Source organism: Leucoraja erinacea, chromosome 33 (genome assembly GCF_028641065.1).
Source record: "Leucoraja erinacea ecotype New England chromosome 33, Leri_hhj_1, whole genome shotgun sequence".
NCBI lineage: Eukaryota > Metazoa > Chordata > Chondrichthyes > Rajiformes > Rajidae > Leucoraja > Leucoraja erinaceus.
Genome location: NC_073409.1, coordinates 7,338,804 through 7,363,999, shown reverse-complemented (window position 1 = coordinate 7,363,999; position 25,196 = coordinate 7,338,804). Strand labels below are relative to the sequence as shown.

Below are 25,196 nucleotides of genomic sequence, written 5' to 3'. Positions count from 1 at the left end.
TAATTCCATTCTTGTTATAAATCAGAGTGTGGAATGATTCCGTGTTATGAATTTGTGTTATGTGGCCCTCTGCTGATAAACAAAACAAACAACTCTCCGACCCCCAACTCTCAGGCTGCTTAAGAATTTATGTTGTTACACTGCAAGTGGATTTAAATGAAGGACATATTTTGACAGGCTAGCTTCAACTTTTTTTCAACTGGTCCCATTACATTAATTTTAGTCGTACAATTGAGATTAAAGCTTACCCTTTGGCAGTAATGCTAATGCAAACTCCGAAACTCGACAACATAATCTTTTTCAACAATATAATCTTGTTAAGGTAAAGTAATCAAGCAACCGATTTCCTGCTAAGTATTTTCCCACGTTTCCCTTTATTTTATTTGTATTACGCAATTTTCTTCCATCATCATCTAACGATCCCTCCTAACACCACATTATTTGCTCAGCTTTCATTATCTCAATCTAATCACCACAAGCATTCAGGCTTGCTTCAACTGTTTTTTCACTCATTTGCAGCATTAACCTTTTGTTATCTCTCTTTCACTCACACCCAATGTTAATCTCCCTGCAGCTCTTTTCACTTGATCCAGTCCACGTTATCATCACCCTGTTCCAGCCCCAACTAATCCCCCCAACCCATACCTGCTCTGATCCTGTATGCACTCCCAGTGTAGCTGATCCACTACAGCACATCTCAATCTGCCCAGATCCAATACCCCCTCATGACACACTGCCCTATACGCTGCCAACCCCATTCCAAACTCATGGATCTCACAAACCCCCTATCTCCCAAACTTCTCTCCATCAGCCCAGAATTTTTCTCCCTCCCTACCCTCTTCTTAAATTCCAGCCAAATCTCCTGAACTACTCAATTCACCAACACAGAAACGACCCCTCCTTCAATCTCTGATCCCATTTTTGCAAACTTTCATCCTCTTCTGCCACTCTCTCCCAATGTTGACCACAATCAAAGTGCCACCTGTGGGGTGGGAGCTTGCAGTGCGCAAACGACATTCCGCTTTTTTTCCCGACATTGCAACTACTTCGTCGGTGAGGGACGTGAAAGGCGCTGTTTAAATGACGGGCTTTCGCCAGGAACCAGTTGCATGATTACATGTGTACGAGGGAACTGCAGATGCTGGTTTAAACCGAAGATAGACACAAAACGCTGGAGGAACTCAGCGAGGCAGGCAGCATCTCTGGAGAGAAGGAATGGGCGACGTTTCGGGTCGAGACCCTTCTTCAGACTCACGCATGATTACATGTTGCATTAGTTGCACTGTGAGGCCAGGTGCGACTAGTGTTCCCCTCACCCCCGGGGTCTCCAGCGTCCCCCCAACACCCGTAACCCACTCCCCAACACCCGGCATCAATCCACGCCCTCACCCCCCGGGGGCCGCTCCAACCCACACAACCTCCACCTGCCTTCCTCCGCAACCAAAACACCAGCGCTTGGGTGGTCAGTGGGCCCTCGCGGGTGGTCTGTCCGGAGCCGGGACCCTCACCCCACAACCTCAGGCAACCGGGTCCGGGGAGGGGCGTGGGGCAGCGCGGGGATGGGAGAGTCCGGTCCGGTCCGGGTGGAGCGGACGGGGAGCTGTCCGAGGAAGAGGGGGTCGTGACGTGAGAAGGCGGTGGTGGGGAGGGGGGTGTGAGGGTGTGAGGAGAGGGCACCGACCACCCTCCCGTCCCCGCCCCCCCCGCTCACCTGGGGCCGCCAGCAGCAGCAGCAGGGCGAGGGCGAGCAGGCAGTGCCAGCACAGCTGTCCCAGCGCCATGTACTCAGGCGGCGGCGGCCGAGGCGTCAGCAGGTACCGCGGGCAGCGCCGGCCCTCCCTCCATCACCCATCGCCATCTTGTGCGTGTGAGGGCGGGCACGCGCCGCCAGCACCAAGCGCGCTCCCGCCGCCGCCGCGCGCTCTCGCTCTCGCTCTCACACACACACACACACCCCCATCCGCGTGCACGACGCGCGCCACGAGGTGCAGAGGCGCACCTGAACTGAAGGCGGGACCCTGCTGGACTGTGCTGGGCTCTGCTGGACTTAGCTCAGCTGGGTTGTGCTGGGCTCTGCTGGACTTAGCTCAGATGGGTTGTGCTGGACTCAGCTCAGATGGGTTGTACTGGGCTCTGCTGGACTCAGCTCAGCTGGGTTGTGCTGGACTCAGCTCAGATGGGTTGTGCTGGGCTCTGCTGGACAGCTCAGCTGGGTTGTGCTGGACTCAGCTCAGATGGGTTGTGCTGGGCTCTGCTGGACTCAGCTCAGCTGGGTTGTGCTGGACTCAGCTCAGATGGGTTGTGCTGGGCTCTGCTGGACTCAGCTCAGCTGGGTTGTGCTGGACTCAGCTCAGCTGGGTTGTGCTGGACTCAGCTCAGATGGGTTGTACTGGGCTCTGCTGGACTCAGCTGAGTTGTGCTGGACTGTGCTCGGCTCGGCTGAGCTCAGCTGGGTTGTGCTGTACTGGCGTGGGCTCTGCTGGAACATCCTGGGCCGATCTGAGCACTGCTGTGCCGGGCTCTGTTGTAACAGGTGGAGCTGTGCTGGGTTGTGTTATGATCTACTGGACTTGGCCAACCTCTGTTGGAACAGGCTGAGCTCTACTGGGTTGTGTTGTGACCTACTGGACTGTGCTGGGCCAAGCTCTGCTTGGTTGTACTTGCTGTCCAAGGGCAATGCCAGAGCAGTGGGAGGCTGAGTGAAGTGCACATGGTTGGGTGAGCAGGAAGATCAGTTTGTTCTGAACTATTACCCATATCCACTTGGGCTCTAATACAGTAATTTATTTTGTCTCATGCTTGACAGTATATAGACGTCCCAATTGAGTGAATAGCTATGTCACCTACATTAATGGTCCAATTTTTATGTGTTTTTGCATGAATTGGATATAAATCTGTCAAATAGAATAATGTCCATATAATATCCATATAATATCCAAACAAGTATGCTTCAACAATTAGTTTATTTAACTTCCAATATATATTTTTTAAATTCAATTGTACCATGCACATTTGTTGGTGTTAGTTTTAGTCAAATGCTCCGCTAAAAAATCAATTATCTAAAGTCTACCTATTTTCCATTTAAAAAGAAACAGAACTCAGCAGCTTGCACAAATTTATTTTTGAGCTTTTCCAGAGAACATCATTAAAATAAAAACTAGCAGAGCTCTCACCTGAAATTATTGGTGTTGAGTCCAGAAGCCTAGACTCTGCCGGGTCAAAGAATATGGAACTATTGCTCATAACTGCACGTGTCCAAAAATTATAGTCTTTGCAGACCTCAAGTCAGTCCATGATTTTGAATGATGTCTTATTTTTCATAGAAATTAAATTGAGCAACATATAAAAATATAGAGTGACAGGATCCATTTAGTTTAGTTTTATTTAGGGCAACAGTATGGAACCAGGCCCTTTGGCCCACCAAATCCTAACTGACTATCGATCACTCGGTCGCACTAGTTCTTATGTTATCCCACTTACCACATTACATTGGTGTCGTGTTGTATTTCTTTTAACGGAGAAGCAAATGGAATTTCGTTGCTCAGTTTTGTGCAATGACAATAAACGTATTCTACAAGGGGCAATTTACAGAGGCTAATTAAGCTACAAACGCACACATCTTTGGGATGTGTGAGGGAACAGGGATACCCAGAGGATACCCACACAGTCACAGGGAGAACATGCAAACTCCACAAAGACAGCATCCATGCCCCTTTGCATCTGCACGAGACTGATCCTTTTTATTCCAATACCAACCTATCTTGTTTCGCATTATCATTAATTTTATCCTATAATTTATCTTGCATTCCGTCCTGTCTTTCACCTTTCACTTTCTTTTCGCTGCTCACTTAAACCATTTATTTTAAAACACTGTTCCCATTCCGATAAAGGCTATTAAATTGGAATATTCATTATTTCTCTCTCCATAGATGATGCTTGACTTGCTAAGCAATTCCAATATTTTCTATTTCCATTCCAGATCATCAACATTCATATGCATTAGTTTGGTTTTGCACTTGCTTTATTGACCTCCACACCTGCCAGGAATTTCAGCATCTATTTGTGTTAATTTGCAATTTGACCCGAGTAGAGTAATCTTACAAAATTGCCATACCTAATCAATTATTCAATGTCTACTCAATGTCTCCATTATAAGACCATTATAGATTTTAACATTATAGAATGAGCCCCCCCCCCCCCGTTCTTCTAAACTGCAGCGAGTACAGGCCCAGTGCCATCAAACACTCATCATACTGTATGTTAACCTACTCATTCCTGGGAGCATTCTTGTAAATCTCCTCTGGGCCATCTCCAAAGCCAATACATCCTTCCTCAGACATGGTGCCCAAAATTGCTCATAATATTCCAAATGCAGCCTGGCCAGTGCCTATATGATAATGTTCTATCGAATCGTATCATACAACCTGCCTTCCCCTGCCAAGGCTCAATGATAAAGCACTTGCTTCCGAGTCCAACAATTCAAATCCAAGTCCACGAAATGTTATTAAAAAGTATCTTGGCGACACGCCACCGCAGGCACTGCAAGATGCTGCACTGATATCTTTTTGATGAACTATAATCTATAGTTCAAAAAACACTTTGAAAGGTCAACATATAAGAAGAGTACACACAAGAATTACATGCCGTCCTGAAACATCCTCTGCTAAGTTTGCTATGTCTCACAGTATTTAGGTCAAGATAGAGCTACCACTGAGACTTACAGCCGAGGAGACAATGTGTATCATTAAAGGACAAACAGTAAGTAATATCAAAGCTGCCTTGGCCTGGAATTCAAGCGGTACCTTTTTCAACATGCAGGCCATCAAGATGCAGCACCAGAAATGTTAGCACCATTACTCACGACTATTTGAGGATTCAAAATATCAGCTGTTGAATTATACAATGCAGCCAAGACCTGTGATATCATGGTTTGTCAAACAGGCTGTGTTACCAATGACTCATCTGTACTCGAGATGTAACCTTCCACACAAAATTACTTATGATCAATCCTGACAATGAGTGCATATTTCTTATGTCATTTCAGTGCAATCATGTAATTGGCTTTATGGAAAATACCTTTTTTTCCCAAAGCTGAGTCAGTTATTTCTGGCTTTTACACAACAGTGACCAGATTGGACAACCTATTGTAAAAGCAGCCATCTTATCAATAGTAATATGTGGCACACTACCCATCAATAATTTCTCCATAAACCAGTGCTGTCATCCACTAGATTAGCTCATGCACACACAACCAGCCAACCCAAACTATCACACACACATTAAAAAGCGACATCCTTGGCTTTGATGTTCCACCAAGTTTGGGTTTGAAGTTTTCACAACATCCGAGCCTCCTTGTTACAGAGATTTTCCTCCGTTTTCTTTGCTGCCTTTGCAAGTGATCTGTGTAAGCCAACAGTCAATGATGCAAATACAAGCAATGCACACATGACTCCAAACAAATGTCAAACAAAGGTTACACAAAAAAGCTGGAGAAACTCAGCGGGTGCAGCAGCATCTATGGAGCGAAGGAAATAGGCAACGTTTCGGGCCGAAACCCTTCTTCTGCCCTCCAAATGTCAAACAAATGTCAGTTCACTCAAGAAGCATTCTATTTAAAGAAACAAATAAAAGCAACTTCTCCCAGTAAAATCAGAACTTTTTTTTCAGAATATTGCAGATGATTATGTATACATTCAGTGTGTAAGATCAGTCTTCTTAACCTGGGGTGGAAGATTGCAACCTTCACGTGGTCTACTCTGTTTTCACTAATGCAATCAATTCGACGTGAACAAACGGAAGATCAAATAGAACAAGTTGTCCAACAACGTTAGGCTGTGCACGCCACACGAAAGAAGAAGAAGAAGTCTCCTTAACCTAAAGCAGTATAACCACCAAGTTCGATTCAATTGGGAATTCTGGCTGCTCTGTGTTGTTGCTGTAGGTAGTCCTTATTCGGAAGAAGGCACGGGGAGGGCGGTGGGGGGGAGAAACACTTCCCCCATAGACTCCAACTCATTGCTTGAGGAGGTGACAACAATGAATGTATAATTGAAATTTTGCGTGACCTATGCATTATTCAAAGCTGTCAAGATTGGACCTGAACAGTCTACGATGGATCAATGGTATAATCTGTTGGCATGTTGCATCCATAATTTCACCACTCAGATTTTTCACTTTGGTTGTGAAATTCAATGTTGATGTGATCCAGGCAATTTTGCAATTTTAACCGCTCATCCCTGCGACTTATGGAGAGCAAGTTTGATTAAAATTGTCCTGCCAACCTTTCAAATATTATACATTTCTCTGAAATACTAAATCAGCACTGCGCAGGCATGCTCCTACATTTTACATCTGAATAATGAAGAAAGGTTTATGAAATATGAGTCTTTGTAACGAGAATATCCAAGTTTTCTGATTGAAATTGCTGGTTTATAAGGATTCAAGAGTCACATGCATCCAATAAGGATCAGATCAGATGGATGTCCAATCTCGCCATGTCTGATGCAGTAGTGACTTTGTTCACAATATTTCTTTAGTCAGCCAAAGTACCATTTAGGACCCCATGAGGCAATATATTAACACACACTGCATAAAATCAATATTCTATTCCATCTCCCAATCCACAATAAACCTTACAAGATTCATTTCATATGTGATAAAATGCAAAGAGGAATTTGTTGGCCTAGAGTAGGTTTTTGGGATTGCATTGATTTTTGACGTTGGATATTACTTGCTCTGACGGCTTATTTTTCATATCCCAATTAAACCATTAAGTTTTTTTTTAGGATCAGTATGGAAACAGGCACTTTGGCTCACGGAGTCAACGCCGACCAGCGATCCCCGCACAGTAACACCATCCTACACACACTAGGGCCAATTTACACTTACATCAAGCCAATTAACCTACATGCCTGTTCGTCTTTGGAATGTGGGAGGAAACCAAAGAACTCGGAGAAAACCCACAATTTGTTAACTTGGATTTTATTGGACATTAACTGTGAAGGGAATGGTGATTTTTGTTATCCTCTCACCCACTTCAACCACTTCCCTCATCCAATCTCAGTTCTTGTCCTTGGAATTTGCACCCGACATATTGTTGAGCTCTTCTACCTCTGGGCCTCCTCCATTGCCAGAATGAGGACACACGCAAATAGGAGAAACAGCACCTTGGGGTAGCTTACAACCCAATGGTATATACATCTGAAGAAGGGTCTCGACCTGAAACGTTACCCATTCCTTCTCTCCAGACATGCTACCTGTCTTGCTGAGTAACTCCAGCTTTTTGTGTCTATCTTAGATATATGCATTGAATTCTCCAATCTTCGGTAACCAACCTACAATTCCAACTCTCCGCCCCCCCCCCCCCCCCCCTCCTGTTTTTCCCCTCTCTTTCCTATGCCCTACCTGGATGTACATCCATTTCTCCCCTTCCCCTTGTATCCCTACCTCGATTTCACATTTCATGGCTCTTCTATCCTTATCTCAACCTTTGCCCTTTCATCTTTCGCCTTTGTCCAACCATCAGCCAGTCAAATACCCTCTTCACATATATCCACCTATCATCTGCAGAAGATGCAACACCTGTCCCTATACCCCCTCCCTCGATACTGTCCAGGTACCCCGACAGTCCTTTCAGATTAGGCAGAGGTTCACTTGCACGTCCCCCAACCTCATCTACTGTATCCTTTGTTCAAGATGTGGACTCCTATACATCGGCAAGGCCAAACGCAGACTGGGTGATCGTTTCACGGAACACCTTCGCTCAGCCCGCCTGAACCTACCTGATCTCCTGCTTGCTGGACACTTTAATTCTCCTTCCCATTCTTACACAGACCTTTCTGTCTTATGTCTCCATTATCAGAGTGAGGCTAAACACAAATTGGAGGAACTGCATCTTATATTTCACTTGGGCAGCTAACAGCCCAGTGGTATGAATATTGATTTCTCTAACTTCAAGTAACACAGGCATTCCTCTCTCTCTCTCTCACTTTCTCTCTATCCCTCCCCCACCCAAGGTCCACTAGCATCTCGTTTCACCCAACAAACAGCTAAATGGCCTGTTTCTTTTATCATCATTACTTTTTTGCATATCTTTCATTCATTGTTCTTTACTTCTCCACATCAGTCCATATCTCTCGTTTCCCTTATCCCTAACCAGTCTGAAGAAGGGTCTCGACCCAAAACGTCTGCAGTTCCCTCTTACACATCTGCGACACTTTGCCCCACTCCCACTGCTCAAACAACTTTCTGCCCCACCCCTTCACTACAATCAATCTGACCCAAAACTTCACCTATCCATGTTCTCCACAGATGCTGTGCTGTCTGTACCCGCTGAGTTACTCCAGCACTTTGTCGTTTTATTATTATATTAAGCTTCTATATGCTCTCAGCTCACCGAAACTCATCCTCTCTTGCAATCCTACCTTCACTATTCCAAATATAACCACTCGTACATCTCATCCCATCATCCCAAAGAGTCCAATGATAAATTCACCCCAACAAGACCACCCATACATCTCCGCCACATAAATATACCTGTCATATATGAAGATGATGTGTTGAAGAGTGGACATTAACCCAAGTCAATCCTCACACGCTAAATAAACTAATTCATGTTAACTACAAACATACCCACTTTTCAATCCCCAAGTGCCAGCCCAGATCTCAATCCTCCGACACTTAACTTTGTTCATTCGCATCTGTCGCTGTCCTTTCCCCAAACACATCCAATGCTGAAAGTGTCTCAATGCTTCAAGGTAAACATTAGTTTCTTATACTAATGTATAAATTAATGATTTTGTAATGAAAAAATTCCCATTCCCTTTTATTGTTGTCAGTTTTACACTGAGAGGGAAAGAAGGAGCCATTGAGTGTCACCAACAATGCTGCCCTTTTGTTGGGGCCTGCACTGTGCAAACCCTTCTCACCCCCCACTTCAGTATGCAGCCTTGTATTAACTAAACAAGCATCTTGCAATTGGTCTCACTTCAAACATCTTCAAATACAATCCCAAACGTTGAGCATTTTGTTCCCCCCTTTGCCACGTAAAAGGAATTCATAGCGGGCTGTGTGCAACAGAATTAGGCCAGCAGGAACTCGGAATGTCAGCCTGCATTTTTAAACTCTAACCCACAGACATTGAGTTTAATGTTAAGATAACTTCTGTTAGTCGTGTAATCCAAATGTCAACCTGACCAACATTGCTTGCATAACCAGGCAATGGCTTTCAATGTTATTGGTGCAGAGAGATGCTGAGAAATCAGGGGCCACATATCTGAAGTCATTGTATAAGGATTAGAGAGAGGGGGGGGTTGTGAAAAAAAACATTCATCCAGTGGTTCATAAGACTTTGCCTGAAAATGTGTCTGTAGGAAAAAACAGCATTGCATTTAAAGTATATTTGGCTATGCAGTTTAAGAGTCTTGGTCTGTAGAGATACAGATGACTGCTCAAAGGTACCATTAGGTCACGTAGCTCTTTTTTAACAATCACAGACATATGGGCTAAATGGCCTTCTCCTGTGTCATAAATATGTCTTGTGGGAGAAGTCTCAGGATTAGAGGAAAACAGCACTGTGCAAACATTGCAGCAGCAGGAGAAGTCGAAATAGACGAGCCGGAGAGATCTCTGCTTGACTCAAAGTGTATATATACATGATAACTCCAACAATGATATTCACCCATCAGGGAATACAGTGCTCCTGGAAAAAGTCTGTCAATAACATAAAAAATGTCTATCATAGAAGACTATCCCATAGATTACTATTCTAACATTTAAGAAGCCGTTAGACAGGTACATGGATAGGACAGGTTTGGAGGGATATGAACCAAGCACAGACTAGTGTAGCTGGGACATGTTGGCCAGTCGGGCCGAAGGGCCTGTTTCCACACTGTATCACTCTATGACTCTAAGCCAAGAGTCTTTGACAGTGCATTGGAACTTGACCCCTTTGATTAACTTAAAAATTATTAACCAATTTTAATAACACTCTGTAGATATAACACAGTTTGTGTAAACATTTCTCAGTATTAATTTTGATACAAGGGGCTGCAGATGCTGATTTACAATAAGAATAAGTGCTGGAGTGACCCAACAGGCAGCATCTCTGGAGAACATGGATAGGTGACTTTTCAGATTGAGACCCTTCTTCATACTAATGTACTTTTCACATTTCACCAAAATATGGTGACTCGTGCATGTGCGAGCTGTGTAGAAAGAATTTCACTCAGCAGTGCTTAATTGACAAGGGCCATTGATATTAAATCTTTTAAAAGTAGTAATTGTATCTGCTTCTATCATTTCCTTTGAAAGCTCGTTTCAGGTATGGACGACCTCAGACTGTTGGCAACATTATACAGTAGACTGTGGCAGGAGAAATTCCTCCTCAGCCTTGCCCCAGTTCACAGGATGTGCAGTGTTCCACTCGTGACAAGCCATTGCTGAAGAAACCAAAATTCCAACCAAGAGTACGAGTCCCAGAGAGGAACACCTTGATATCCACAGCATCACTTAGACTCTGTAGAAGGGGCAATCCAATTCAGAAATGCTGTCAGCCGGCACGATTGTGAGTTTTCCCAATGTTATCATTCAATGCCTGAGCAGCCACAGCAGTCGATGATTCCAACACCATAGTGGTATTCACAGCCAAATTGAATGAGATGGAGGTATAGACATTCAGTACTGGGGTTATCAATATGGAAAGGTTCTGATGCACCTCGCCGATGATGGCATCCGATTGAAAGAGCTTGATTTTGGTTTGAAAATCGTAAAGAGGTTTACATTGTCAAAATTACATTTAAATAAACTTTCCCTAAAAAGTTGTGCATTGCATATTTGTTAGGGCGAGCAATGTACACAAAACTGTGCCGATAGATGCTAATCATTTCTGGATAATTAGTTCCATTTTGACATTACAGGGCACACTAGTGAGAATGGCCTGTAGATTATGCAGCACAGTGTGGGCAAGGATCCTGGGCAAAACATCTTTGTTCAATATCCCAGTTTTTATTTGTGCATTCTGCACTTATGGACTGACACAAGCCAGAAAGTATTGTATTGTATTGCATTCCTTTATTGTCATTCAGACTTTTCAGTCTGGACGAAATTTCGTGCCTTGCAGTGATAACATAGAATAGAGTAACAAAACACACAATAAACACAGATTTAACATCCACCACAGTGAGTCTACCAGGCACCTCCTCACTGTGATGGAAGGCAAAAGTCTTAAAGTCCTTGTCTCTTATACTCCATAGCTTGCAACTACTCTGACTCCAACTGCAAATAGTGAACATTCACTTCATGTGCTTTTGAGGCTTTATAAATAAAAAGTAGAAGGCACAATAGACTTAAGATGATATCTATTGCTTGTACTGTGTGAGATGTTTGTTGCCTCATGGCTGTAGTAAGCCCAACATCATGGCGAGAGTGTGGGTTTTCTGATTGTCCGAACTATTAACTGCCGAGTGATTTTAGGAAGAGAGAGACACAAAATGCTGGAGTAACTCAGTGGGTCAGGCAGCACCTCTGGAGAAAAGGGATAGGTGACGTTTCGGGTCGAGACTCATCCAGGGCAGTTCTGTTTATGGATTTTGGGGAGAAGGTAAAACCAGGCCCTGCAGTGCTTGGGGTACGATAAGATTGGGGGCTGTGGAGGGCAGACAGCCAGTCAGTTAAGGGCTGACCCACTTGGGCGTCATTTGCGAGTCATTTACACTACATCATTTACGCGTCACGACGTGCGCATGCCGTGCATTACGTGCGCATGGCGCGTGGCGGTGTAGGCGGTAACGCGCGGTGCCCCAGGATTTTGGGATTCTCAAAATCCTCGCGCGCCACCTGCATAACGCACAAATGCGCCCAAGTGGGACAGGTCCTTAAGTCAGCTTAAATAAATCCAGCAAACATTCAGATCAGAGAACCAGCCCCATTATTCCTTCAGTTCATTAGAAAGGGTTTTACTCATTTTCTGCTTTGCTTCATTCAGACCCATGTTGTTCTATTCAATTAAACTTGTGCATTCAAATGGTAATTCTTGACACAATCTAATACCCGAGTTACAATCGCTGTGAAATATTTCTCAGAGTATCAGAGCCATTGTCCTCAGTACATTCTCTATGTCCTTTCCAGATCTGCAGAGAACTCGATTATGATCCAGAAATGCCAGTTTTCTACGAGTAATCTGATCAGCGATTGCCTGTGGTCACGTTAAAAGGCATCAGAGTGTCTCACACTGGGCGCAGACAGGTTAGTTTACAGTCCAGTTAGAAGTGCAGGTTTCATTCCCTGCAGCGAACATAATGTTGGTTCCAGACTGCTTCACCTTTCATATCACGAGCACTGCTGCACAGAGACATGGTTTTGTCCCTCGGCTCTCAAAATCATAAAAAGGATGGCATATGGATGATTTCTGGCAGTAATAATCTAGTGATATTAATATTTCAGAAGCAGCCAAACATTGATATAGAAACAATTATTGTGATTGCACAGATTTTGAAATCACAACTATTCACAATTAGGTTTTCTGACTGAAAGGAAGTGAAATAAATACTCCACGATTTTCTCTCGTGCACCTTGGGCCAGTGTGTCCCGGGACACCACTCCCACAGGTACAGCCCCCCCTCCTAAGCCCCTAATCCCAGGCACGGCTTCTCCCCCCTTCCCCCCCCCCCCCCCCCAAATTTTCTCCATTCAATATTTCACAGACAATGAAAACTCACAACTAGTTGACATAACTGCACACAAGCAGACTTCAGACTGAGAGCACGGTTCCCAACCATGGCGACACTGTGGCATAGCTGGTAGTGCTGCTGCTGCTTCACAGCGCTGGAGACCGGGTTCAATTCTAACCTCGGGTGCTGTCTGTGTGGAGTTTGTCAGTTCTCCCTGTGGCTACGTGGGCTTCCTCCGGGTGCTCCGGTTTCCTCAAACATCCCAAAGACATACGGGTTTGTAGATTAATTGCCCACTGTAAATTGCCCCAAGTGTGCAGGAGGTGGATGCAAAAGTGGGGTAACAGAACTAGTGTGAACGGGTGATCGATGGTCTGTGTGGACTCTGTGGGCCAAAGGGCCTGATTCCACACTGTATCTCTAAACTAAACTAAACTAGGGATGGGATTCCTCTGCTCCAGGCCACGAGTAGTGACCAAATACCAGAACCCAGTCTGAATTGTCCATCCATGTGTTTTGACCAGGCTCGTCACTGATAAAACCATAAATACATTCATTCATGGCTTGTTAGCATTGTTGCAGCATGAACATTCCTATAACTACAATGATTATGCTTGCTGGAGCACCTCTCCTTTAAGAGCAGCAGACCCAACTTCAATCTGCTACATTTAACTTCTCGTATAGACTCCTGAAATTACTGTTGCTTGAAATGTGTACACTAATCTCCGCTCTGATCTAACAGGAACACACTGGCACAATTCCTCCTCGCCACCTTCGTTTCCCTGCTAGTTGCATTCTGATTTCAATGCTTGGAAATTAATAAATATGCTCGCTCAACAGATGCCTAATAGAGGGTAATAAAACATAAACAAGCCTTGTCCTTTGCCCTTAAAAGAAAATTCCTAAAAAACATTATAATGTTAATTTGAATACCCCAAAAGCCTTCAGAGTGTTGCTTTGCAGATAGCTACATCGAAAGTAAAGCAAACAAGTAAAAAAAAAATTCCAACACCACACAAAAGATTGGGATATAACCTTATGAGGTGGGTTGAAATCAGAGAGGAACAGTGCCGAGCAGAGCAGCCTTGGAGAGAATGACTAAGTGCACAATGGGCTCTTTATTAACAATTCAAAGGGAGACAGATGGCATCATTACGAACACCACATCCAAGGGCACACACTATAAAAGTCCTTTGACATTGCTCAGCTTCACATAAAAGGTGAAGGATTTATTTAATTTTGGGAACCATTTTTTTTACTTGGTTTCATTTAATAAAACAACACTCATAGGACAGACAGCAAGGAACATGGCCTGCGTCTACAGATTGGACGTTTTCATCTGCCTCATAAATCCTTTTTATATTAATTTATCGTTCATCATTTACACAGGGTTCAGGCACTGATGGGAATAACCTTAGATAAAGATTTGATGGGGCTATTGAAGAAAAACAATGCCACGTATGCACCAGTGGTCATGTGCTGTCACCCTTTCACTGGGATGATCTGAGAATAATTTATAATCCTTCATAATGCGCAAAAAAAGAACATGAAAGTCATCAAAATGTTAAGCTGTTAAATCTCTGAGGAGGCCCCGTTGTGAAAGACAAAAAGAAATATTTGGATTAGTCGCTTCTGGGAAAAGTTTTATTCTACTTAATATAAACGATTTAAAGCTCCTTCCTGAAATTGAACTTGTCTAAGTGAACTTTACTTTCAAAGTATTGGTGTTGGTGAAGCCAAGTTGACCGTATGGTCAATGAGGTACTGACTGCAGTTATTGTAGAAGCAGAGCAGAGGGGGACATTCCACACAGCCATTGAACCACCCAGTTTAAAGGCCAGATGTAGCCAAGATTAAAACTGATAGAAAACAGGAAGAGACCATATGGACAATGGATTTAGTTCTAATGATTGATTTGACAAGTACCTCAATTGATCCATATAGCCTGCGGGTGAGCGGACTCTGTGTAGCAAAGAGTTCAGAGATATTGCAAGGAAACAGGCCCTTTGACCCACCAAGTCCATGCCGACCAGTGATCATCCCGCACACCAACACCATCCTACACCCGAGGGACAATTTACAATTTTTACCAAAACCAATTGACCTACAAATCTGTACATCTGTGGGAGGAACTCAGAGCACCCAAAGAAAACCCACACGGTCACAGGGAGAATGTACAAACTCCATACGGGCAGCACCCAGACAGGATCGAACCAGGGTCTCTGGCGTTGTAAGGCAGGAACTCTAGCGCTACGCTACTGTGCGCCCAAGAGTGCAATGAACCTGTACAGTGTAGCACAGCAGAGTACAGCATTTACTTCCACTTCAATTTCAAAGCAAACCTTCTACTCCCAGCTTAAAGACCAAGATGCTCATCTATACTAGTTCAACCTACTTTCATTTTATAGTTTACTAGAATTATAATTGAGCTTCCTAAGCATACTAGGAAGCAACATAATAAAGCAGAGGAAACTATGCAGCAATTGGACAAAGACAACCTGATAAACCTTCTCTGTCGAGAAGGAAGCTGGATACAGGTCCAGCATTATTTAAACTAAGTATTTATTACCAAAGACCAAATAAGTGGTCTCACGAGGCAAATTAATTCCAGCCCATATCTCAGCAGTACATTCTGCAGTGGGCTGTGGTCTAAGTCCTGCAATGTGTGAGTTTAATTCAGTCCATTTGATTATTACCTCACATAATAACAGCTACTAGAAGCAAAGATTAAAGAGTGTTAGCCTACTTAGCGAAATCCTTTTCGCGAGTCCCAATGATTATTGTAAAACATATTATCATCCGATCAGCTAAAGCAGCAGCAGAGTATTAAATCCAAAGGGATGAGAATGGTCAGGATCAACTTGGTTATATATATTTATCAGACCAATGAGCCACAAGCTGGAGATTATTCAAGAAAAAAACATCACTCTAAGGCAACTTCACATCTTAGTCTCCATATATATAGTCCCAATACAGTAAATAAGCATTACAGTTTAATAGAGAAATAGAGAGGTCAGTTGAGTTAGCACACACTGCAAGATGCCAGATTCAGTAGCCACTGGATATTTAAGGAAATATTGCCATGATATCTTTGGAGCCATCTGAAACAGCAGGTCAGATTCCCACTGAACTCATTCAAGGACAGTTTGTGTTTTGCTCAGGTGGAAAGCAAGTTGCTTTTAATTTGCAGAGAAGCGGGGAAACATAGATAAGAGTTCTCTCATGGAACTGGGGGGGGGGGGGGGGGGGGGGGGGGGGGGGGGGGTCTGTTACCGTGATAAACTATTTAGACATTAGGTATACAGCGAGGAAGCAGACCCTTCGGCCCTCCGTGTTGTCCAACAATCAAACCGTAAACTAGCTCTATCCGACACACTAGAGACAATTTACCGAAGCCAATTAACGTACGAACCTGCAAGTTTTTGGAGTACAGGAGTCTTTGGAGCATCCAGAGAAAACCCAAGTGGTCACAGGGAGAACATGCAAACTGCACACAGACAGTACTCGTAGTCAGGATTGAACCCGAGTCCCTACTGTGGTAATGCAGCTACTCTACCGCTGCGCCACTGTGCCGCACCTCGTACTGAAGCTCTCTGGTTGATAGATTGTGGTCAATTATAGATACAGAAAACAAAAAAAATGATATGTGAAAACCATGAAATCCAGGTCAGGGCTGCGGGAAACTCACAGCAGATCAAGTAGTATCGGTGGAGAAACGATGAGATAGGAATATTAGAGGGTTATAACTTACAGAACTATTGTTCAGAAACACAGGAAACAACCTGAAATTGTTTGAACTAAATAATCTTGAGCCTGGAATCTATCCAAGCAGGGAAAATAGGTACAGTAGACAATCAGAACCTTTTCTCCCCCAGGGTGGAAATGTCCAATACAAGAGGGCATTGGCATAAGGTGGGAGCGGTAAGTTTAATCTAGACGTGCGGGGCAAGTCTTTGTTTTTTTACATAGAGTAGTGGGTTATCTTAGTTTAGAGATTGCCAGCGGTGGTGGTGGAGGCAGATACAATAGTGGCATTGAACAGGCTTCTAGATAGGTACATGGAAGTACAAGGAATAGTGGGATATGGATCATGTATAGACAGACTCGATCAGTTTAAGTTGGCATCAGAGGTTAGATTCAATCCCAATTCACTTGGGTTACCAAACAGTTGCACCATCTGCCTTGTTTCTCTGCTGTCCTATCCAGCACCCTTCAAAAACATCTCAACCTTTCATCACAATTATTCCTTGCGGGGGGCATTTCCACAGTGTAGCAACTTCTTGGGAAAGGCGTTTATCTTGAATTCACTAACAAATTAATTGGAAACTAATCTCCACCATTGTAATCTCCCCAGAAAAATCAAACACTTTCCCACTGCCTGTTAACTTTAGACATTTTTTTTCCACAATTGGTTGCCGTATCAAATCTGTCTACACTCCATTTAATTGATTTTAGATTGAAAATTAAAAATACTAAAGTCTAGAGAGTAGACAATTCAATGGGTGCATTCCCCTAGAAGTAACACGGGCAGACTTGAGTTATCTACCATTCCAATTCCCCGACATTATTCTGGGTATCTCAGAATGACCGCTGAAGATCAAAGTGCACATTTTCCTTCATCCAGTAATTTTGTTGAATGGTAGATAATTTAATCATGTTCACCATTATAATTTTTCACTGAAATTAGTCAACCCATTCCTTCTCTCCAGATGCTGCCTGTCCCACTGAGTTACTCCAGCATTTTGTGTATATCTTCTTTATAAATATAATTTTTTATTTAACTGTGTTTGCAAATTTATCAAAAGTAACAATAAGTGCAACAAAGAACACCCATTTCAGATGCCCTGCCCCCAGTAATTACCTTACTCAATTATTATTATTTTTTTTATAGGAGGTAATCACATTTGAAAGCATTAATATTCTCATTTTTCCATCAATGCTCATAGTGAATGCACTTTCATCTATTGATCAGAAGGTTGAGCAATGCTCCGGGGCAGGGCTGAGGCTGTGCTACACTGTTCGAGGTGTTGTCCCTCAACTGGGATATTAACCAAAGGTCTGGTTTGATCTTTTGCGGATGTTACAAGTAACTGGCATATCTTATGTCAGATATTTATCCCTCAATCAAAATCACGAAAAAATATCATTATCACATTGCCCTTGCAGGAATTGCTTTGTGCAAATTGACTATCTTATTTCCTATATTACTATAGCAACTGCACTTTAAGAGAGTTACTGGCTATAAAAGAGCTTTGGTCCACGAGAGGGACTGTTTGTATGCCAGTCCTCACCAACCTCAGAACAATACCCCCCAGAATAAACAAATATTTTTGTCCCATAATGTGAACTTTCCCCATCAGTTTATTATTTACTACCCTACCTTAACATAGACAATAGGTGGAGTAGGCCATTCGGCCCTTCGAGCCTGCACTGCCATTCAATATGATCATGGCTGATCATCCAACTTAGTATCCTGTACCTGCCTTCTCTCCATACCCCGTGATCCCTTTAGCCACAAGGGCCACATCTAACTCCCTCTTAAATATAGCTTAATTAACTTCAATTTGCCAAGTTCTCTTGGTTTAGTCAATGAAAGGAAACTCATCCTGGTGATTGAGTGCAGACAAAAGTGCTGGAGAAACTCAGCGGATGCAGCAGCATCTATTTGGCGAAGGAAATAGGCAATGTTTCGGGCCGAACCCCTTCTTCAGACCGAATTGAGTGTATGCCTGGAGATGACGGATTCATTCTGCACAAAACAGTTGCGTTTTATTTCTTGATCACATTATGTGCAAATGAACATCCCACAGAAATTAATTTACAGATGAACAGAATATCTTTTAATTATTTTTCATTCACTAAATACACCATAAAACTGCTGTGTATTTAAACCAAATTCCAAGAACATTTTCAAATAGAGATACATGTTAAAATGCAGTCGGAAATAATTTATGTGATAATGCATCACTTCAGAAAGGCGACAAACTATAAATTTTGCAACGTACAAAGTTCTCCTTAATCAGGGACAGTGCAGTTGTTGCTGCACCACTACATCCATCATTTGAGAAATAGCTGTGTGGGTAACTCTTCTATTTCCTTATTAAGCTATTTGCTGCCAAAAGCTTCACTGCATGAAGATGGACTTATCATGTTATTGTAGCACAGGGTGACGTAGAATTAATTCATGTTTTAGATCAAAGGGGTATTTGTTCAATAATAGAATATCGAACTGCAGCTGATAAACATGCACTTAACAGCATCATTACAGGACCTGTGATTACCATGCTTCAACTGGTTCGTGTATAAAATGATGTTCATTTTCCCCTCATTGACGAATAGTCTTAAGGAGGTACTAATGGATGGTTGTAAAACTGACAAATAAACTAAAATAAGGAATAGATCACCGTGGTATTGCATGAATACATAGAAACAGCCAGGCTTAAATGAGCAATAAATCAACATTTAATAGAAAATCAATTTATCGCTAATCAAGAAATGTATTTTATTTAAGTTCCTTTACGTAACCAAAATCCCACCATATATTTTGCAATTATATTGTTAGTATATTGTGCAAATCAATTCTGGGACTGATGGAAGTTGCACCATGAGTATACATTTATTTATACATTTATACTCATAGTGCAACTTCCATCAGTCCCAGAATTGATTTGTGTTGATTAAATTGTTTACAGTCAGTTTCTGAATGCAACATTTAAACTGATTGCTCAGGGGATCCAAGATGACATTACAAATTAGATTATTAATTGACCAGCTAGTAGATAACAGAGAATAGTCATCAATAATATTAGTTTCAGTTGGGCAGCTGTAACCAGTAGGGTCCACAAGGACCTGGTCTTACAACCTCCGCTAGTCAATAAATTAATGTGTTTTAAAAAGAAGCTCAAAGCTGTAAATTTAACCATAGTGCAAAGTTGTTTGTGGCGCTTCAAAGAGAACGTGCAAACTCTGTACAGACGGCACCTGTAGTCAGGATCAAACCTGGGTCTCTGGTGCTAAAAGGCAGCAACTCTACCACTGCACCATTGTGCAAACAAATACATAATGTTAGTTCATAACATCTTTTACAAATTAAAAGAGTACGGTTGACACAAGCAGCAATGAAGACTCTGAATAGGTTTTCCTGCAGTTGTGATTTTCCTAATATTCCTGTCCAGTAGTAATTCCAATGGACTGTTACCTGGTCACATCTTCCGACTGACATCTGCAGACCTGGTTAACTGCTGACAAGCCCCAATCATGTTATAATGGTCACCTCAAACATTGCAACCCAAGATTAATCCTTTGGATTAAAAAAAAGAAAATTTCTCCACTCAAAACAAAATTGAATAGGATTATTTTTTATTTGAAGAATTGTGAAAATTATTCGATGGTTTACAATCCTGTAACCACCACTGACCGTTTAAGTATGTTCATCATTCACAAAATACCAGCATATTTTATTGAACGGTAGCACTTAAAAACATAAAAGAAATTCAGTGTTAAAATTTAATGATCACTCTGGCAAACCTGTGTCTGAGTCACAATGACAATTTTCCTGAGGTACGGTGATGAACCTTGTGCCTGTGATTTCTCTTATACACACTAGAACGGAAACAGTTTGCTGAAATTATAGTTTTACTTTGCACCTATGACTTCTGAACACAATTTATCCCAAGTTTCAAAGTATAAAGACTAAATTCCCGCTAAGCATGAATGCAGATCACTATTGTTAAAGTCCCGTCACATAGATGCTTGTTCTCTACAAAACTCTTCATTCAAATCAAAAAAAAACTTTTTACACACATAAAATATATCACTAATGTGCAATAGACCAGGACTGGCCGTTCAGGCGCATAATGTAGACACTTCTTTCTGTGCATTTTCATAGATCTCTCAGGATGCTCCGTCAGTGTGTATCGAATAATTGGATTGAATGATCCTTGAACATAGAGCAAATCGAAAGATGGGATCATGCGGGAATGGGTTTGTGAGACAGAAGATTATCTCCGATTATTGTGAATTGTAGAAGTGACTCAGGAGGTCACTTGGTCAGTTCTGCGTCTATTTCTTATATCCTTAATAAAAATACATCCATTTACTTTGTGATACTGTTTGTAGGTAATTTTCAAGACAATTTTTTCACTAATGTGCAAATTGTCGAAAATTGTATGAAGCAAAGCCACACAGCCAGAGCAGTGACGGTCCTTCATGAAACATTTCAATTTGGTCTGTTTCTCATAAGTGATGAAGAAATGCCATTGTGTCCACAGAAGTTGTACTGCCCAAGGCCTAACTGCATTTCCTTCTCCAATGAGAATGGTTATGATGAATGTTTTTACCCTTTCCCCTCCCCTACCCTAGAACTCAGCCAAATGGAGACACAAGGAACTGCAGACTCTGGAATCTAGAGCAAAATACAAAGTGCTGGAAGAACTCTGTCAGGCAGTATCCATGGAGGGAATGGATAAGTCTGAAGATGTGTCCTGACCCTAAACATCGCCTACCTATTCCCTCCACAGATGCTGCCTGACCCGCCGAGTTTAGTTTACATTAGACCTTAGAGATACAGCGCGAAAACATGAACTGTGCCGACCAGCACTATCCTACACACTAAGGATAATTTTACGGTTTTACCAAAGGCAATTAACTTACAAACCCGCACATCTTTGGTGTAGGAGGAAACTGGAGCATCTGGAGAAAATCCACGCAGTCACAGGGAGAACGTGCAAACTCTGTACAGACAGCATCCGTAGTCAGGATTGAACACGGATCTCTGGCACTATCAGGCAGCAACTCTACCGCTGCATCACTGAGTTGCCTGCTGGAGTTCCTCCAGTACTTTGTGTTTTGCACACAGTTAACCATCAGAGTTCTCCATGCAAGATTTAACAGCAGTTTCCATTAACCATGAGCTTACCCCCACAACACTTTTATTGAGAGATTCTGCAAAATGCAATTTCTGTTTAACTGGAGACAAGAAATTACAGATGCTGGAATCTTGCATAGAACACAAAATGCTGGAGTAACTCAGCGGGTTGGGCAGCATCTCTCAAGGAGGGTCGCGATCCAAAACGTCACCTATTCACTTCCTCCAGAGAGGCTACCTGGCCTGCTGAGTTACTCCAGCATTTGGAGTTCTCTTTAACTGGGTTTTATTTAGGGATTCAACTATGTAAAACTCTGCACGTCGGTATCAATCCTTGATCCCAAAATTATTTCTCAGTCCAAAGTACAAAAGGGACACAAGGTGGAGGAAAACATCAAAACTGGCAAACCAGAAGACCACTGATTCTCGCTTCTGGACCAGTCTGATCTTAGCTTATTCCCAAAAGCACAGAATTTATACTGACTGTTACCGACACTGGTGAGTCTGATGAAGGGTCTCAACTCAAAACATTACCTATTCCTTTTCTCCAGAGATGCTGCCTGATCCGCTGAGTTACTCCAACATTTTGTGTCTATCTTCTGACCATTCACCAAATTGAAACTGATAAAACTGCAGATGCTGTAAATACCCGGTTGTTCAAGCTTCTGCGATGTTTCAGGTTGAGGACCATTTGTTAGTTCTGGGAAGGAGGGCAAAGCCTGTTCAGCTGCAGGCAGAGGGGACAATCCTCTGATACGGTAAATTTGGGGTGACCATGCATATAAAGTACATCTGGTTAATGAATGAATGGGAGTAGTTAGAGGAAGAACATTCACAGAAGAATGTAGGAAACACAGAACAGGAAGAGCTGGCCAGCAGATCAGGCAGGAATGTGTTCCATCAAGACCACAGATGGACTACTGAGGCAGACCGAGAAATCACCTTACCTGAAACTGTAGCGTTTAACATCAAGTCCAGGAGGCTGTACCGTGCCCAGATGGAAGATGAGGTCCAGTTACGAGCTTGTGTTTGGCCTCACTATGACAGTGCAAGAGGCCAGAGGCCAATGGATGAGAGTGGCAGGCAGCAAGAAGGGCAGGGGGAAGCCTCTACATGTAGAAACGATTCACCAACAGCTACTCTCCTCATCAACAACAAGTCCAGATTTATGGGTTCAACATGCATTTATTACAATTTTCCAATGGGCATGGGATTATCTCTTTACAGAAATTGGAGAATTCACATACACGTTAACAGTTCATTTTCAGCTCGTCTCAGATATTTCAAGTCCATTTGACCGTTGCAAGGGCGCACCGCCTCTCTGTGCAACAGTAAGAGTGTGGAGTATCTAAGTACAGAGATGTTTAAGGGAAATCGAGATAAGCTTTCAGCAAAGAGGATGTTGATGGGATTTGATGTGGTAAGATTGTGGGAGATTTGGCTGGAGCATAAACACAGTCAAAGGCCTTTGTTTGTAAACATAATTCTCTGCAGCTAAGTATAAGATTGTGTTCCTTAAATATTTTATTTGACCACAGCTGGTATGAATGCAGCAAGCCTCTCACACTGGCACAGCTTACAATCGTGACAACTTACTGGCCAAGCAACATATTTAGAACGATTTATGAGAAAGCAAGTGGTTCCAACAAGTTAATCAAAGCAGGAGCAAAAAGCTGCAGATAGCTAGTTTAAACATCGAGTGGAACCATTAGCAGCACAAAGAAGTCAGCCAAGAGAAAGGGGCACGAGGTTTCTGAAACAAACGTACCGTGAATGCACAGCCACATAAACTGCAATCTGACTCCTAAAATCTGCATAGTCATGCCTACCATAATATCCAGAACCAACAGCAATTGTAGATCAAAGCTGTGTTGTGTAACAAAAATACGACTGATGTAAACATCTTATTAACCAATTAAAACGACTTCAGTAAATTTGAATTAGATGAATACCTCAATTACTTCTTCCTTTCAAGAGATTTCATCCTCTCATGTTTTATGTGGGGAATATTTAAACTTACCCCACCATCATGTAGTGTAAAAAGAACCAAGTCATGGTTGGACTAGTTCGAAGGTCCTATGGAAAAGCGAGGTAGTAAACACCATATACCTCGCATAATGTGAAAAAAAAAGTGGCGCAAGATTCCTAGACTAAAACACAATCAGGCAGCAGGCGATCTGGACTGTCCCTTTCAAAGGTCGCAGAAGTGAAATGTTTACTGCTACCTTCTCCAGAATTGCTGCCTGACAATTGCCTGTTTAGCTTCAGATACTGGACTGCCTTTATAGTGAAATAACACAGTGCCCTGCATAATGTTTGGGACAAAGATCCATCATTTATTTATTTGCCTCTGTACTCCACAATTTGAGATTTGTAATAGAAAAAAATCACATGTGGTTAAAGTTCACATTGTCAGATTTTAAATAAAGGCCATTTTGGTTTGACCATGTAGAAATCACAGCAACGTTTATACATAGTGTCCCTCCCCCTCCTCATTTCAGGGCACCATGTTTGGGACACATGGCTTCACAGGTGTTTGTAATTGCTCAGGTGTGTTTAATTGCCACCTTAATGCAGGTATAAGAGAGCTCTCAGCACCTAGTCTTTCCTCCAGTCTTTCTGTCACCTTTGGAAACTTTTATTGCTGTTTATCAACATGAGGACCAAAGTTGTGCCAATGAAAGTCAAAGAAGCCATTATGACACTGAGAAACAAGAATAAAACTGTTAGAGACATCAGCCAAATCTTAGGTTTACCAAAATCAACTGTTTGGAACATCACTAAGAAGAAAGAGAGCACTGGTGAGCTCACTAATCGCAAAGGGACTGGCAGGCCAAGGAAGATCTCCACAGCTGATGACAGAATTCTCTCTATAATAAAGAAATATCCACAAAACCTGTCCGACAGATCAGAAACACACTTCAGGAGTCGGGTGTGGATTTGTCAATGACTACAGTCCTCAGAAGACGTCATGAACAGAAATACAGAGGATTTTAGCCACTGCAAGATGCAAACCACTGGTTAGCCGCAAACATAGGATGGCCAGGTTACAGTTTGCCAAGAATGCTTAAAAGAGCAACCACAGTTCTGGAAAAAGGTCTTGACATATGCGACGAAGATTAACTTGTATCAGAGTGATGGCTAGAGCAAAGCATGGAGGAGAGAAGGAACTGCCCAAGATCCAAAGTGTGAAACACGGTGGTGGGGGTGTTATTGGCCAAGGCATGTTTGGCTGTTGAAGGTACTGGCTCACTTATCTTCATTGATGATACAACTACTGATGGTAGTAGCATGAATTCTAAAGTGTATAGATACATCTTATCTGTTCAAGTTCAAACCAATGCCTCAACTCATTGGCCGGCAGTTCATTCTACAGCAAGCCAATGTTCCCAAACATGCTTCTAAAGCAGCAAAGGAGTTTTTCAAAGCTAAAAATTGGTCAATTCTTGAATGACCACCCGATCTGAACACAATTGAGCATGCCTTTTATATGCTGAAGAGAAAACTGAAGGGGACTAGCCCCCAAAACACACATAAGCTAAAGATGGCTGCAATACAGGCTCGGCAGAGCATCACCAGAGAAGACACCCAGCAATTGGTGATGTCCATGATTCGCAGACTTCAAGCAGTCGTTGCATGCAAAGGATATGCAACAAAATATT

General features: G+C 42.6%; 1 protein-coding gene and 1 long non-coding RNA gene across 4 annotated transcripts in view; one reads left to right on the top strand and one right to left on the bottom strand.

Moving 5' to 3' along the window:
* The window catches only part of igdcc4 (immunoglobulin superfamily, DCC subclass, member 4), a 76,189-nt gene extending 74,287 nt beyond the window's left edge, over window positions 1-1,902 (bottom strand). The window contains exon 1 of one of the 3 annotated variants that reach the window (XM_055661157.1): window positions 1,712-1,902. In XM_055661157.1, coding sequence (XP_055517132.1) covers window positions 1,712-1,781 — 70 coding nt within the window. In that variant the 5' untranslated portion in view covers window positions 1,782-1,902. The remainder of the gene's footprint in view (window positions 1-1,711) is intronic. The other 2 variants (XM_055661155.1, XM_055661156.1) reach the window with 2 other exon arrangements.
* LOC129712606 (uncharacterized) lies at window positions 1,731-20,694 on the top strand. Its single transcript, XR_008726099.1, has 3 exons — window positions 1,731-1,814; window positions 12,127-12,243; window positions 20,557-20,694. It is a non-coding gene; the product is annotated as an uncharacterized LOC129712606 (long non-coding RNA).
* Window positions 20,695-25,196: the final 4,502 nt, after the last annotated feature.